The sequence below is a fragment of the Rhinoderma darwinii genome, chromosome 6 (assembly GCF_050947455.1).
Source record: "Rhinoderma darwinii isolate aRhiDar2 chromosome 6, aRhiDar2.hap1, whole genome shotgun sequence".
In the NCBI taxonomy this organism is placed as follows: domain Eukaryota; kingdom Metazoa; phylum Chordata; class Amphibia; order Anura; family Rhinodermatidae; genus Rhinoderma; species Rhinoderma darwinii.
Window position 1 is genome coordinate 144727731 of NC_134692.1, and position 18527 is coordinate 144746257.

The 18527-nt window shown below is 38.8% G+C and overlaps 1 protein-coding gene across 1 annotated transcript in view; it reads right to left on the reverse strand.

Annotated features, from left to right (window-relative positions):
* The window catches only part of HSD3B7 (hydroxy-delta-5-steroid dehydrogenase, 3 beta- and steroid delta-isomerase 7), a 54520-nt gene that overhangs the window by 18791 nt on the left and 17202 nt on the right, over positions 1–18527 (reverse strand). Inside the window, exon 3 of the mRNA XM_075830918.1 lies at positions 9950–10105. Within this exon, the coding sequence (XP_075687033.1) occupies positions 9950–10105 (156 nt within the window). The remainder of the gene's footprint in view (positions 1–9949; positions 10106–18527) is intronic.

Below are 18527 nucleotides of genomic sequence, written 5' to 3' on the forward strand. Positions count from 1 at the left end.
TATAGGGGGCAGTATTATAGTAGTTATATTCTTGTATATAGGAGCAGTATTATAGTAGTTATATTCTTGTATATAGGGGGCAGTATTATAGTAGTTATATTCTTGTATATAGGGGCAGGATTATAGTAGTTATATATTCTTGTATATAGGAGCAGTATTATAGTAGTTATATTCTTGTATATAGGAGCAGTATTATAGTAGTTATATTCTTGTATATAGGGGCCAGTATTATAGTAGTTATATTCTTGTATATACGGGCAGGATTATAGTAGTTATATTCTTGTATATAGGGGGCAGTATTATAGTAGTTATATTCTTGTATATAGGGGCAGTATTATAGTAGTTATATTCTTGTATATAGGGAGCAGTATTATAGTAGTTATATTCTTGTATATAGGGGCCAGTATTATAGTAATTATATTCTTGTATATAGGGGCAGTATTATAGTAGTTATATTCTTGTATATAGGGGGCAGTATTATAGTAGTTATATTCTTGTATATAGGGGCAGTATTATAGTAGTTATATTCTTGTATATAGGGGCCAGTATTATAGTAGTTATATTCTTGTATATAGGAGCAGTATTATAGTAGTTATATTCTTGTATATAGGGGGCAGGATTATAGTAGTTATATTCTTGTATATAGGGGCAGTATTATAGTGGTTATATTCTTGTATATAGAGGGAGTATTATAGTAGTTATATTCTTGTATATAGGGGCAGTATTATAGTAGTTATATTCTTGTATATAGGGGCAGTATTATAGTAGTTATATTCTTGCATATAGAGGGCAGTATTATAGTAGTTATATTCTTGTATATAGGGGCAGTATTATAGTAGGTATATTCTTGCATATAGAGGGCAGTATTATAGTAGTTATATTCTTGTATATAGGAGCAGTATTAGGGCGGGTTCACACATGGCGGAATTTCACTTAAATTCCGCTGCGGACACTCCGCAGCGTTAATCCGCAGCGGAGCCGTTTCTCCATTGACTTTCACTTTAATTTAGCAGTGTTCGTTTACACGATGCGTACAATTCCGCTGCGGAGCATAGGCTGCGGAGCGGAATTTGGTGTCCGCAGCATGCTCTGTCTGTTGCGGAGCAGTGGCGGACTCATGGCGGAATTTCTCCATTGACTTCAATGGAGATTCAAAGTTCCGCAATGAAGTCCGCAGCTGTCATGCACATGTCATGTGTGGTGCGGATGCGTCTTGCTTTTTTAACTTGACATTTCTTTATTCTGGCTGGACCTATGTATTTCTAGGTCTACAGCCAGACTGAGGAAGTCAATGGGGCTCCCGTAATGACGGGAGCGTTGCTAGGAGACGTCTGTAAATAGTCACTGTCCAGGGTGCTGAAAGAGTTAAGCGATCGGCAGTAACTGTTTCTGCACCCGGGACAGTGACTACCGATCCCAATATACATGTATCTGTAAAAAAAAATGAAGTTCGTACTTACCGAGAACTCCCTGTTTCTGTCTCCAGTCCGGCCTCCCAGGATGACGTTTCAGTGTAAGTGACGGCTGCAGCCAATCACAGGCCAAGCACAGGCTGCAGCGGTCACATGGACTGGCGCGTCATCCAGGGAGGTCGGGCTGGATGCCGAAGGAGGGACGCGTCATAAAGACAACGGGCGGTAAGTATGAATTTCTTTTACTTTCACTAGGGAAAGTGCTGTCCCTTCTCTCTATCCTGCACTGATAGGGAGAAGGGAAGCACTTTTCCCGCAGTCCGCAGCAGCTAGTCCGCATCAATTTTCTGCACATTTTGTGCAGATCCGCAGCCGTAATCCGCAACCCGGATTAGGTGCGGCATCGATGCGGACAGTTGCGGAGGAATTCCGCCATGTGTGGTCATGCCCTTATAGTAGTTATATTCTTGTATATAGGAGCAGTATTATAGTAGTTATATTCTTGTATATAGGAGCAGTATTATAGTAGTTATATTCTTGTATATAGGGGCAGTATTATAGTAGTTATATTCTTGTATATAGGGGGCAGTGTTATAATAGTTATATTCTTGTATATAGGAGCAGTATTATAGTAGTTATATTCTTGTATATAGGGGGCAGTATTATAGTAGTTATATTCTTGTATATAAGAGCAGTATTATAGTAGTTATATTCTTGTATATAGGGGCAGTATTATAGTAGTTATATTCTTGTATATAAGAGCAGTATTATAGTAGTTATATTCTTGTATATAGAGGCAGTATTATAGTAGTTATATTCTTGTATATAAGAGCAGTATTATAGTAGTTATGTTCTTGTATATAGGGGCAGTATTATAGTAGTTATATTCTTGTATATAGGGGCAGTATTATAGTAGTTATATTCTTGTATATAGGGGCAGTATTATAGTAGTTATATTCTTGTATATAAGAGCAGTATTATAGTAGTTATATTCTTGTATATAGAGGCAGTATTATAGTAGTTATATTCTTGTATATAGGAGCAGTATTATAGTAGTTATATTCTTGTATATAGGGGCAGTATTATAGGAGTTATATTCTTGTATATAGGGGCAGACTTATAGTAGTTCTATTCTTGTATATAGGAGGCAGTATTATAGTAGTTATATTCTTGTATATAGGGAGCAGTATTATATTAGTTATATTCTTGTATATAGGAGGCAGTATTATAGTAGTTATATTCTTGTATATAAGAGCAGTATTATAGTAGTTATGTTCTTGTATATAGGGGCAGTATTATAGTAGTTATATTCTTGTATATAGGGGACAGTATTATAGTAGTTATATTCTTGTATATAGAGGGAGTATTATAGTAGTTATATTCTTGTATATAAGAGCAGTATTATAGTAGTTATGTTCTTGTATATAGGGGCAGTATTATAGTAGTTATATTCTTGTATATAGGGGACAGTATTATATTAGTTATATTCTTGTATATAGAGGCAGTATTATAGTAGATATATTCTTGTATATAGAGGCAGTATTATAGTAGTTATATTCTTGTATATAGAGGCAGTATTATAGTAGTTATGTTCTTGTATATAGGGGCAGTATTATAGTAGTTATGTTCTTGTATATAGAGGCAGTATTATAGTAGTTATATTCTTGTATATAAGAGCAGTATTATAGTAGTTATATTCTTGTATATAGAGGCAGTATTATAGTAGTTATATTCTTGTATATAAGAGCAGTATTATAGTAGTTATGTTCTTGTATATAGGGGCAGTATTATAGTAGTTATATTCTTGTATATAGGGGCAGTATTATAGTAATTATATTCTTGTATATAGGGGCAGTATTATAGTAGTTATATTCTTGTATATAAGAGCAGTATTATAGTAGTTATATTCTTGTATATAGAGGCAGTATTATAGTAGTTATATTCTTGTATATAGGAGCAGTATTATAGTAGTTATATTCTTGTATATAGGGGCAGTATTATAGGAGTTATATTCTTGTATATAGGGGCAGACTTATAGTAGTTCTATTCTTGTATATAGGAGGCAGTATTATAGTAGTTATATTCTTGTATATAGGGAGCAGTATTATATTAGTTATATTCTTGTATATAGGAGGCAGTATTATAGTAGTTATATTCTTGTATATAAGAGCAGTATTATAGTAGTTATGTTCTTGTATATAGGGGCAGTATTATAGTAGTTATATTCTTGTATATAGGGGACAGTATTATAGTAGTTATATTCTTGTATATAGAGGGAGTATTATAGTAGTTATATTCTTGTATATAAGAGCAGTATTATAGTAGTTATGTTCTTGTATATAGGGGCAGTATTATAGTAGTTATATTCTTGTATATAGGGGACAGTATTATATTAGTTATATTCTTGTATATAGAGGCAGTATTATAGTAGATATATTCTTGTATATAGAGGCAGTATTATAGTAGTTATATTCTTGTATATAGAGGCAGTATTATAGTAGTTATGTTCTTGTATATAGGGGCAGTATTATAGTAGTTATGTTCTTGTATATAGAGGCAGTATTATAGTAGTTATGTTCTTGTATATAGGGGCAGTATTATAGTAGTTATATTCTTGTATATAGGAGCAGTATTATAGCAGTTATATTCTTGTATATAGGGGGCAGTATTATAGTAGTTATATTCTTGTATATAGGGGGCAGTATTATAGTAGTTATATTCTTGTATATAGGGGCAGTATTATAGTAGTTATATCCCTGTATATAGGAGCAGTATTATAGTCGTTATATTCTTGTATATAGGGACAGTATTATACTAGTTATATTCTTGTATATAGAGGGCAGTATTATAGTAGTTATATTCTTGTATATAGGAGCAGTATTATAGTAGTTATATTCTTGTATATAGGGGGCAGTATTATAGTAGTTATATTCTTGTATATAGGGAGCAGTATTATAGTAGTTATATTCTTGTGTATAGGGGGCAGTATTATAGTAGTTATATTCTTGTATATAGGGGGCAGTATTATAGTAGTTATATTCTTGTATATAGGGGCAGTATTATAGTAGTTATATTCTTGTATATAGGGGCAGTATTATAGTAGTTATATTCTTGTATATAGGGGCAGTATTATAGTAGTTATATTCTTGTATATAGGGGCAGTATTATAGTAGTTATATTCTTGTATATAGGGGCAGTATTATAGTAGTTATATTCTTGTATATAGGGGGCAGTATTATAGTAGTTATATTCTTGTATATAGGGGCAGTATTATAGTAGTTATATTCTTGTATATAGGGTCAGTATTATAGTAGTTATATTCTTGTATATAGGGGCAGTATTATAGTAGTTATATTCTTGTATATAGGGGCAGTATTAGGGCATGACCACACATGGCGGAATTCCTCCGCAACTGTCCGCATCGATGCCGCACAGAATCTGCGTTGCAGATTCTGCAGCGGATCTGCACAAAATGTGCAGTACATTGATGCGGACTAGCTGCTGCAGACTGCGGGAAAAGTGCTTCCCTTCTCCCTATCAGTGCAGGATAGAGAGAAGGGACAGCACTTTCCCTAGTGAAAGTAAACGATTTTCATACTTACCGGCCGTTGTCTTGGTGACGCGTCCCTCTTTCGGCATCCAGCCCGACCTCCCTGGATGACGCGCCAGTCCATGTGACCGCTGCAGCCTGTGCTTGGCCTGTGATTGGCTGCAGCCGTCACTTACACTGAAACGTCATCCTGGGAGGCCGGACTGGAGACAGACGAAGGGAGTTCTCGGTAAGTATGAACTTATATGTTTTTTTACAGATACATGTATATTGGGATCGGTAGTCACTGTCCCGGGTGCAGAAACAGTTACTGCCGATCGCTTAACTCTTTCAGCACCCTGGACAGTGACTATTTACAGACGTCTCCTAGCAACGCTCCCGTCATTACGGGAGCCCCATTGACTTCCTCAGTCTGGCTGTAGACCTAGAAATACCTAGGTCCAGCCAGAATGAAGAAATGTCAAGTTAAAAAAGCAAGACGCATCCGCAGCACACATGACATGTGCATGACAGCTGCGGACTTCATTGCGGAAATTAGAATCTCCATTGAAGTCAATGGAGAAATTCCGCCATGAGTCCGCCACTGCTCCGCAACAGACAGAGCATGCTGCGGACACCAAATTCCGCTCCGCAGCCTATGCTCCGCAGCGGAATTGTACGCATCGTGTAAACGAACACTGCTAAATTAAAGTGAAAGTCAATGGAGAAACGGCTCCGCTGCGGATTAACGCTGCGGAGTGTCCGCAGCGGAATTTAAGTGGAATTCCGCCATGTGTGAACCCGCCCTTATAGTAGTTATATTCTTGTATATAGGGGACAGTATTATAGTAGTTATATTCTTGTATATAGGAGCAGTATTATAGTAGTTATATTCTTGTATATAGGGTCAGTATTATAGTAGTTATATTCTTGTATATAGGGGCAGTATTATAGTAGTTATATTCTTGTATATAGGAGCAGTATTATAGTAGTTATATTCTTGTATATAGGGTCAGTATTATAGTAGTTATACTCTTGCATATAGGAGCAATATTATAGTAGTTATATTCCTGTATATAGGGGCAGTATTATAGTAGTTATATTCTTGTATATAGGAGCAGTATTATAGTAGTTATATTCTTGTATATAGGAGCAGTATTATAGTAGTTATATTCTTGTATATAGGGGCAGTATTATAGTAGTTATATTCTTGTATATAGGGGACAGTATTATAGTAGTTATATTCTTGTATATAGAGGGAGTATTATAGTAGTTATATTCTTGTATATAGGGGCAGTATTATAGTAGTTATATTCTTGTATATAGGGGCAGTATTATAGTAGTTATATTCTTGTATATAGGGGCAGTATTATAGTAGTTATATTCTTGTATATAGGGGCAGACTTATAGTAGTTCTATTCTTGTATATAGGAGGCAGTATTATAGTAGTTATATTCTTGTATATAGGGAGCAGTATTATATTAGTTATATTCTTGTATATAGGAGGCAGTATTATAGTAGTTATATTCTTGTATATAAGAGCAGTATTATAGTAGTTATGTTCTTGTATATAGGGGCAGTATTATAGTAGTTATATTCTTGTATATAGGGGACAGTATTATAGTAGTTATATTCTTGTATATAGAGGGAGTATTATAGAAGTTATATTCTTGTATATAAGAGCAGTATTATAGTAGTTATGTTCTTGTATATAGGGGCAGTATTATAGTAGTTATATTCTTGTATATAGGAGCAGTATTATAGTAGTTATATTCTTGTATATAGGGGACAGTATTATATTAGTTATATTCTTGTATATAGAGGCAGTATTATAGTAGATATATTCTTGTATATAGAGGCAGTATTATAGTAGTTATATTCTTGTATATAGGGGCAGTATTATAGTAGTTATATTCTTGTATATAGGGGACAGTATTATAGTAGTTATATTCTTGTATATAGAGGCAGTATTATAGTAGTTATGTTCTTGTATATAGGGGCAGTATTATAGTAGTTATGTTCTTGTATATAGAGGCAGTATTATAGTAGTTATGTTCTTGTATATAGAGGCAGTATTATAGTAGTTATATTCTTGTATATAGGAGCAGTATTATAGTAGTTATATTCTTGTATATAGGAGCAGTATTATAGTAGTTATATTCTTGTATATAGGGGCAGTATTATAGTAGTTATATTCTTGTATATAGGGGACAGTATTATATTAGTTATATTCTTGTATATAGAGGCAGTATTATAGTAGATATATTCTTGTATATAGAGGCAGTATTATAGTAGTTATATTCTTGTATATAGGGGCAGTATTATAGTAGTTATATTCTTGTATATAGGGGACAGTATTATAGTAGTTATATTCTTGTATATAGAGGCAGTATTATAGTAGTTATGTTCTTGTATATAGGGGCAGTATTATAGTAGTTATATTCTTGTATATAGGAGCAGTATTATAGCAGTTATATTCTTGTATATAGGGGGCAGTATTATAGTAGTTATATTCTTGTATATAGGGGGCAGTATTATAGTAGTTATATTCTTGTATATAGGGGCAGTATTATAGTAGTTATATCCCTGTATATAGGAGCAGTATTATAGTAGTTATATTCTTGTATATAGGGACAGTATTATAGTAGTTATATTCTTGTATATAGAGGGCAGTATTATAGTAGTTATATTCTTGTATATAGGAGCAGTATTATAGTAGTTATATTCTTGTATATAGGGGGCAGTATTATAGTAGTTATATTCTTGTATATAGGGAGCAGTATTATAGTAGTTATATTCTTGTGTATAGGGGGCAGTATTATAGTAGTTATATTCTTGTATATAGGGGGCAGTATTATAGTAGTTATATTCTTGTATATAGGGGCAGTATTATAGTAGTTATATTCTTGTATATAGGGGCAGTATTATAGTAGTTATATTCTTGTATATAGGGGCAGTATTATAGTAGTTATATTCTTGTATATAGGGGCAGTATTATAGTAGTTATATTCTTGTATATAGGGGCAGTATTATAGTAGTTATATTCTTGTATATAGGGGGCAGTATTATAGTAGTTATATTCTTGTATATAGGGGCAGTATTATAGTAGTTATATTCTTGTATATAGGGTCAGTATTATAGTAGTTATATTCTTGTATATAGGGGCAGTATTATAGTAGTTATATTCTTGTATATAGGGGCAGTATTATAGTAGTTATATTCTTGTATATAGGGGACAGTATTATAGTAGTTATATTCTTGTATATAGGAGCAGTATTATAGTAGTTATATTCTTGTATATAGGGTCAGTATTATAGTAGTTATATTCTTGTATATAGGGGCAGTATTATAGTAGTTATATTCTTGTATATAGGAGCAGTATTATAGTAGTTATATTCTTGTATATAGGGTCAGTATTATAGTAGTTATACTCTTGCATATAGGAGCAATATTATAGTAGTTATATTCCTGTATATAGGGGCAGTATTATAGTAGTTATATTCTTGTATATAGGAGCAGTATTATAGTAGTTATATTCTTGTATATAGGAGCAGTATTATAGTAGTTATATTCTTGTATATAGGGGCAGTATTATAGTAGTTATATTCTTGTATATAGGGGGCAGTATTATAGTAGTTATATTCTTGTATATAGGAGGCAGTATTATAGTAGTTATATTCTTGTATATAGGGGGCAGTATTATAGTAGTTATATTCTTGTATATAGGGGCAGTATTATAGTAGTTATATTCTTGTATATAGGGGGCAGTATTATAGTAGTTATGTTCTTGTATATAGGGGCAGTATTATAGTAGATATATTCTTGTATATATAGGGGACAGTATTATAGTAGTTATATTCTTGTATATAGAGGGAGTATTATAGTAGTTATATTCTTGTATATAGGAGCAGTATTATAGTAGTTATATTCTTGTATATAGGAGCAGTATTATAGTAGTTATTTTCTTGTATATAGGGGCAGTATTATAGTAGGTATATTCTTGTATATAGGGTGCAGTATTATAGTAGTTATATTCTTGTATATAGGAGCAGTATTATAGTAGTTATATTCTTGTATATAGGGGGCAGTATTATAGTAGTTATATTCTTGTATATAGGGGCAGTATTATAGTAGTTATATTCTTGTATATAGTGGCAGTATTATAGTAGTTATATTCTTGTATATAGGTGGCAGTATTATAGTAGTTATATTCTTGTATATAGAGGCAGTATTATAGTAGTTCTATTCTTGTATATAGGGGGCAGTATTATAGTAGTTACATTCTTGTATATAGGAGTAGTATTATAGTAGTTATATTCTTGTATATAGAGGGAGTATTATAGTAGTTATATTCTTGTATATAGGGCATTTGCGTGCCCTTTGCTTTACCAGGACGAGTTGCAATAAATACAATATTTTCTTCCCCCACAAATACCTCAGGGAACTATTTAACTTGTGGGTGTAGTGACTGCGGCTACTGAGATCTCGGTCTGGGAAGACGCCAGTTGGATCGCTCTTTGCAGATCGTGTTTTTTTTATGTCTTTCTATTTCTATCCGGTTATTAATGTTCTTCAATTTGTCCCTGTGAGTTGCGGAGAGGTTTTTAGATTAGTCCTGGCAGATTTATGGTCTGTGGAGCACATCAGGGACTTGTATAGTTGAGGGGCAGTCAATCATACCTGCTGCTGTAGCGTTACATTTGGGGCTTGTTTTTTATTTCCATATTTTGTTACATTTGCGCCAGGGTTTCGCGTTTGCCTTTGGATTCACTTCAGTACGAGGCGGAGTAACAGACGGTGGGGGGGGGGGGACTATGGGAAAACCCTTGTTCTTACAATATACACATGGCCAATAATCTTCTCCTTCTATGGCTCCGTCTATTATAAGTTGCCCCATCCTTGCCCTGTAGGGACATTTGTCTTCATGGACCGGCGTCCAGTAATGTACGTTAGGAAGTTCACAGCAGAGCGGGCGGCCAGGATGACGGAGAAGATGTTTTTTTCTTACCTGTCACATTGACCTCTTTGACCTTGCTGGCCGGCACTCGACCCCAGACGTCCACCAGGCTGGCTGTGTGTATGACCAGGTGACCGCCGCTGAGGGCCGCGCGGACATCCTCCAGAGAAGAAATGTCTCCCTGGATCAGTCTGACCTTTACGTGGTCTGTGAGAAAACAGAAGAGGAGACGTGTCAACAATTCACTAATAGCCGAACTCCACCCAAATATATATATATCTAGACCAACCTGTAGAAAAAACATGGCCGCACATCCACGTTATATACAGCGATCCGAAACCGCGAAGCGAAATGTATACAAATGAACATGAGGATCTTTGTAGACATTTTGATCAAACTGCAGAAGCCACTTACTACTTCATGGCGACCTCGTCTACTCCATTAGGTTTAGTACCACATGGCAACCAATGCCGAAACAACCCAGCACCCACAGGGGGAGTCACCCAGGGGATCAACAGCACCCATACTGCCAAGCTAAGCCACCTAGTCTCCGGGCCAACGGGAAATAGATCAAAAACAGGTCACCGAGACTAAGGGGCCCCTGACGCGGCACGACATGGCCGTGTAAACCAGGTCCGATAAACGAGAGGAGGGGACGAGCGCACCTTAACCACAACGTGTGATTGGACCCTTAGGCTGTGTTCACACATGGCGGATTCGCTGCGTAAAAGTACACAGAGTATCCGCCCCTGAAGACCGCACTAAATTGTGGTGCCGTTTTTCGGGCAGAATTTTCGCTGCGGAAAACATCAGGTTAAAAAAGATATATAATTACCCGTTGTCGTGGCGAGGCGTCCCCCTCACGTCCTGCAGTCCGGCCTCCAGGAATGACTTTTCATCCCATGTGAACACTGCAGCCTGTGATTGGCTGCAGTAGTCACATGGGATAAACGTCATGCCAGGCTGCAGGACGTGAGGGGGACGCATCGCCATGACTACGGAGACGGGGTAAGTATAGACTGTTTGGTTATTTCTGCAGCGGAGATTCCGCCTGAAGAGCTTCACCACAATTCGGTGCGGATTTTCAGCCGGTTTTACCTCCAGGCGCCAGGATGGATACGCTGTGCGCTGTTATGCAGCGTGTCCGCCCTATGAGAACAAGGCCATACAGTCTCTTGTTAATTAAATACACCTCGGCAAAATGGGTGGAGTGCTGGTACCAGGGAAAAACAAAATGTTAAGACGGAACCTCCTGTCCGTGTTTATACGTTTCGCAGCAATAGATGGCGGTCCATGAAGTGGACGTGCGGCCGTGTCCTCCTTCTACAGACGGGGTAAATACATATAGACGCGGCGGAATATCTGAGCGGTCCCAACGGATCAGACTTCACCCCAGATGACTTTTTGGGTCACGGTACAGTTGTTGTTTCTTCCGTCGCGGTCGACCCCCCCTCCCATCTGTGCGCAGTCGATTATAGGACGTTCCACCAGACACCTATTTATATGAAATAATATGATTGGGCGCCGCTGAATTCATTCTCCATGAACGTACGGGTATGTTCACACGCAGCGTTGTCAGACGTCATTCGGGAGTTTTACGCCTGGAATTACTCTTGAAAAAACGGCTCCATTACGCCTACAAACATCTGCCCATTACCTGCAATGGGATTTACGATGTTCTGTTCCCACGAGGTGTAATTTTACTTGTCGCTGTCAAAAGACGACGCGTAAAAAGACACCCGCGAAAAAGAAGCGCATGTCACTTCTTGGGACGTTTTTGGAGCCGTTTTTCATTGACTCCATTGATAAACAGCTCCAATAACGTCCGTAAAATACGCAGCAAAAAACAAGAGTTGTTACAAAAACCTCTGAAAATCAGGAGCCGTTTTCGCCTGGGTGCAGCTCCGTAATTTCAGACGTATTTTGCTACTGCGTGTGAACAGCGCCTTAGACTCCAGAGCGGGACTCTCTGTGCCTGGCATCGTTTACGAGCTCCGTGGGCGGCTGCCCCGGATGGGTGGGGGGATCTCCGCGTGATTTGGAACACGTCTGTGAACTTTTATCAGGAACGTCCTGAATGTTTCTTCTATAGCGATTTATTGCGAGTTTTTTGGCCGCTGCTCCAGGGTGTGGAACGTACGGCTCATATTTACTGTAATGCCAGCCCGACCTTTACAGACAAAAACATCACAATTGGATGTTATTAATAGAAATAAAAAACACTTTATAGTCCCGCTGCTCATCCTGTTCACAGCTGAGGGTTTGTTACAATTATATCCAGTCTAGACAACCATCTAAACACAACAGCAGCACAAATCTCTCTCCTGTCCTGATAGTTCGTAACAATGTATCAGTGCAGGTAAAATGTATCAGTCTGGAGCTCACAGAGGATTGTTTATACTGGATAAAGTTGTAACAAACCCTCAGCTGTGTGAAGTATTTCCTGCCCGGGGAATGATCACAAGTTACATGAAATGTATATTCCAGGATCTCCCCTTGTGGGGGACAGGGATTTCACAATGAGCACAGCAGATATTTGGACAGGGAAGAGGCCCCGGCATTCCTACAATGGGGCCAAGTCCTGCACATGTGGTTGGGATTTTGGCGCGCTCATAAATTATTTGTCGCCATCTTGGCTCTGCTTCATCACCAGGGACTTCCCTGGAAGTTTTACATTTGGTGATACTACTGACTCCCCGCTACCTATTTCGCAGGTGGAGAATTTAACTCCTTATCAGCCGGCAGCTACACGACAGGCGCCACAACAAATCGTACTACATGATGCAATGATGCACCCTGCAAGTCACATGGGCCCTGCCAGCCAATCAGTAGTGCCGAAAGAGCTCATGTGACACTCTCAGACCTAATCCATGCAGTTCATACTTTTATTGAGTCTAAGGGGAGGAGTAATGGAGACATGTGAGCCCTTTCCGATTGGCCGAGATAGCTCAGTGACAGGCAGCATGTAACATTGGACGCCATCATTTATAGAGCTATTAAGGTGCCTGTATTCAGGGTAAAGGCCCCAGAGCAGTGGTCTCCAATCTGTTTCTCCATATGTTGCACAACTACAACTCCCAGTATGCCCTGATGCTGGGAGATATCGTTTTCCATGGAGAGACACAGGTTGGAGACGACTGCCCCAGAGGGTGCAAGAGGCCCAAAAAAAACCTCATGGATGGGGGTGAAGAATATCGCACTCTGTACACGAAGTTCTGGCCATTCAGCACCACTGACAGGGGTCACATGATGCGTCGGGGAAAGACTTCCAATTTTAGAATCATGAAACGTGTTAATCCAATTATAAGTCCAGACTGAGGGATCTCCGGTGACCTAAAAACGGAATAATTCGTTCTCAGAGGGGGAGGGGGAACTAATTGATCACCGGCTTCTGTTTTATAGAATAATTCATGAAGTTGATTGTATCTATGATGTGTCTGTCATTATTTATTTCTTGTGCTATATTATTATATGATCTTATCCTAAATGACAATGTTTGATACTCCAGTCACATCCAGAGCTGCAATCACAATTCTGTTTCCTGTTAGCTCTCACGTCGGCTGCACCTCACTCCTCCCTGCACGTGTGGTGTGTGTACAGAGCATGTTCAGCTGTGCTGCATTGCGGGAGAAGTAGTGTTTATATCAGGAACTCTATTACAGTATGTTGTAGAAATTACTTCCCAAGTACCGGGCATTATTGGATGTCCGTCAATCTGTTACAAATTGTGAGTGTCAGCAGAATTGTGAAAGCAGCTCTGGATGTGACTGGAGAAAAACTCACCTGCATTGCGTATTTTTCGTGCCGCAGCAAGTCAATTCCTGCTGCGGAGAGTGGACTAAATTGCTGCGTTTTTCAAAGGAGACGTTACCATCCCCCGACATTCAGAAAAATGCTGCAAAATCCGCACCATTTTCTATGGTAAAAAAACGCAGGAAATTGTGCAGTTTTTTCCGCAGTGGAATCTCTGCTAGTTTTAACGGAAATGCTGCAGAAATTCCGTTACGTGTGGACGAGCCCGAAGACCAATAACGGTTGACGAGATCATCATACCATTATATAGACTATAGTTCATGTTATATTCGGAGTGCAGGATCTATGGAGCGGACATTACGTCGATAGTTCTGGGTTACCGTCGCGTGGAGAAGTTTCGGGCCTTGTTCCTGTAAGAACGTCTTCCCTCCGTCTTCCCTCCGTCTTCCCTCCGTCTTCCCAGCAGATCTCTTCACGTGTGACACTTGGGGACTTTCTAGTACTTAGAATAAATCAATTCTGAGTGTCGGAGATGGTGCCCCCTGTCTGCTTGTCTTGTCAGTATGAACCCCCACTCGACATTACCCAGCAGCCGGTCCCTCACCCCCATCTTCCCGATGCAGGTTTCCTATCCCTCCAGCTTCCCATTACCTCCCTCTTATCCTTGGCTCCCGCTATCCCGGATACGCCATCCCACTGACTTTATTTTACCCGTCCCCTCCCTCAGGTTCCTTATCTCTTACCGCCCAACCATCCCATTCTCACAGGATTGTGGGAGTTTTTTAAGTGGCGTGAAACTTGTTGGTGAATCGTGTCCGTGTATTTGTGTGTGATGGGCGGTGGTGACTTCCTCTAGTGCGGTGGTCTTGGTTGAGAATGTGACTTTATTGTATAGTGGGAATTATAGGTTCAGGAAATGTCAATACCATATTGTGGGTGGTCTGAGGCGCCGTAACGTACAAACCTCTGAGACGCGCAGGCATAAGCACGTAGTAACATGTATGGGGGGGAACGGGACCCTCCCCAGGTTATAAATGGTTGGGGATGTTGGTGCAACGGTTGTTGGGCGTTATCTGGTAAACAGAGAGAAGACTATGGCAGCTTCCGCATATACGGACGGTATATGTTGTTATGCAACATGCCGATGACATCATTTGCACCCTCCCTCTTTTTTTTTTACGGATCCGTATATATGGGTGGAATGTGGATAAAACACGAGCCGTATACGGGTGAAATACAAATGCCTACGGATCCGTATTTCGGGAGAGATGAAAATATGGTCGTGTGCACGGGGCATTAGAATTGGGACTGTGATCTGCTGCTGTTTTCTCTTCCTTTTTTATTTCATTCAAATCATTAATTGTCATTAGTAAGACCCCTTCATTGTCATTTTCAGATATATATATATAAAGTTTGTTGAAGACCGCACAGGATGTGCTCACATGGAATAGTACAAAGCAACCAATCAGATTGCAGAGTTTTTTTTTCCAGCGCAGTTTTGAGAATGAAAGCAAACCTCTGATTGGTTGCTATGGAAGGTTACTATTTCCCTGATACAGGAGGCTCGGTGTCTTACGTTCCTGTGCTCTGTTCAATAAACTTTATTAACACAGTCCTGGAGGACACAATGGACATAGTCAAGACACTGGCAAAGATGAATGGTAGTCTAGGTTTTTTTTTTCTTCTGAATGGCAATCCTGTTATAGCAGGAAAATCTATCACCATATAACCGGCAGAGCCGCCATTCAGGGGTCTGGGAAAGCTGAGTGACAACTATCATTGTTTGCTATGCAGCTTACTGGGGATTCCCATAACTATAATATAATTTTCCCTGGAGTTAGGAATTCCCGGATTCTTTATATGGCGCCACTGCCTGGACGTGCGTCCTTACATAAAATCCAGGACAGGAACTAGATCAGTCGATAAAGCGGTCAGCAATAACATCTGGTGAAGTGAGATCAGCGTGAGTCACCGCATTCTGCTGCACCTGTGCGTGTAGACTCACAAAGTGCCTGATATCAGAACAATACCGAATGTTCAACCCGGCCGTAGTCATAAAGATCAGAACCGTCGCACGCGTCTTTACTAGTCCAATCGTAGCGACAATCCGACCGCACCAACATCGCCCGATGCGTGAAGTTCAGCCTGGTTGGTTATCACCAGATCAGTCGCCCAGTCAACCAATGGATGAAAATAAACGACGCTAGAGCCGGTCTTATACAGTATTTCCTAATTACATACATTGTGCGATAATAATTTGGAGCCAACATGCTCCACCACGATGTACAGGAAATGTGTCCTCGCTATAAGGCCGGATTCACACGAGCGCTGCGCATCTCGGACGTGAAAAACGGCATCCGTGCTCGGCGCTGCGGGGCGCGATGTCTCGCATCCCCCATAGATGGGAGTATATAGAGGGATGCGTGAAGCGTGAAAAAATACGACATGTCCTATTTTCTCACGGACTCTTCACACGGTCCCACGGCTCTTGTTTCAACGGCCGTCGCATGGACGTTTAACACGCTCGTGTAAATAAGGTCTAAGTGACGGATACGAGCGCTAATTACTAGTAAAATCAGATCCGGTTCACACATCTATGTGGTTTTGCTGCTGTTTAACCACAAATGTAAAATTTGTAATCATTGTTTTTACAAATGAGGGAAGTCTGTGGACAACTATGGCTGGTAGTATTATATGTGGACTATGGCTGGTAGTATTATATGTGGACTACTATGACTGGTAGTATTATATGTGGACTACTATGACTGGTAGTATTATATGTGGACTATGGCTGGTAGTATTATATGTGGACTACTATGGCTGGTAGTATTATATGTGGACTACTATGGCTGGTAGTATTATATGTGGACTACTATGACTGGTAGTATTATATGTGGACTACTATGGCTGGTAGTATTATATGGGGACTACTATGGCTGGTAGTATTATATGTGGACTACTATGGCTGGTAGTATTATATGGGGACTACTATGGCTGGTAGTATTATATGTGGACTACTATGGCTGGTAGTATTATATGGGGACCACTATGGCTGGTAGTATTATATGTGGACTACTATGGCTGGTAGTATTATATGTGGACTACTATGTCTGGTAGTATTATATGGGGACTACTATGTCTGGTAGTATTATATGGGGACTACTATGTCTGGTAGTATTATATGTGGACTACTATGGCTGGTAGTATTATATGTGGACTAGTATGACTGGTAGTATTATATGTGGACTACTATGGCTGGTAGTATTATATGTGGACTACTATGGCTGGTAGTATTATATGTGGACTAGTATGACTGGTAGTATTATATGTGGACTACTATGGCTGGTAGTAGTATATGTGGACTACTATGGCTGGTAGTATTATATGTGGACTAGTATGACTGGTAGTATTATATGTGGACTACTATGGCTGGTAGTAGTATATGTGGACTACTATGGCTGGTAGTGTTATATGGGGACTACTATGACTGGTAGTATTATATGTGGACTACTATGGCTGGTAGTAGTATATATGGACTACTATGACTGGTAGTATTATATGTGGACTACTATGGCTGGTAGTATTATATGTGGACTACTATGACTGGTAGTATTATATGGGGACTAGTATGGCTGGTATTATTATATGTGGACTACTATGGCTGGTAGTATTATATGGGGACTACTATGGCTGGTAGTATTATATGTGGACTACTATGTCTGGTAGTATTATATGTGGACTACTATGACTGGTAGTATTATATGGGGACTACTATGACTGGTAGTATTATATGGGGACTACTATGGCTGGTAGTATTATATGGGGACTACTATGGCTGGTAGTATTATATGGGGACTACTATGTCTGGTAGTATTATATGTGGTCTACTATGTCTGGTAGTATTATATGTGGACTACTATGGCTGGTAGTATTATATGTGGACTACTATGGCTGGTAGTATTATATGAGGACTACTATGTCTGGTAGTATTATATGTGGACAACTATGGCTGGTAGTATTATATGTGGACTACTATGTCTGGTAGTATTATATGTGGACTACTATGTCTGGTAGTATTATATGTGGACTACTATGTCTGGTAGTATTATATGTGGACTACTATGTCTGGTAGTATTATATGGGGACTACTATGGCTGGTAGTATTATATGTGGACAACTATGGCTGGTAGTATATGTGGACTACTATGGCTGGTAGTATTATATGTGGACTACTATGGCTGGTAGTATTATATGTGGACTACTATGTCTGGTAGTATTATATGAGGACTACTATGTCTGGTAGTATTATATGTGGACTACTATGACTGGTAGTATTATATGTGGACTACTATGTCTGGTAGTATTATATGTGGACTATGGCTGGTAGTATTATATGTGGACTATGTCTGGTAGTATTATATGGGGACTACTATGTCTGGTAGTATTATATGTGGACTACTATGGCTGGTAGTATTATATGTGGACTATGTCTGGTAGTATTATATGGGGACTACTATGTCTGGTAGTATTATATGGGGACTAGTATGACTGGTAGTATTATATGAGGACTAGTATGACTGGTAGTATTATATGGGGACTACTATGGCTGGTAGTATTATATGTGGACTAGCATGACTGGTAGTATTATATGGGGACTACTATGTCTGGTAGTATTATATGGGGACTAGTATGACTGGTAGTATTATATGGGGACTAGTATGACTGGTAGCATTATATGGGGACTACTATGTCTGGTAGTATTATATGTGGACTACTATGGCTGGTAGTATTATATGTGGACTACTATGGCTGGTAGTATTATATGGGGACTACTATGGCTGGTAGTATTATATGTGGACTACTATGACTGGTAGTA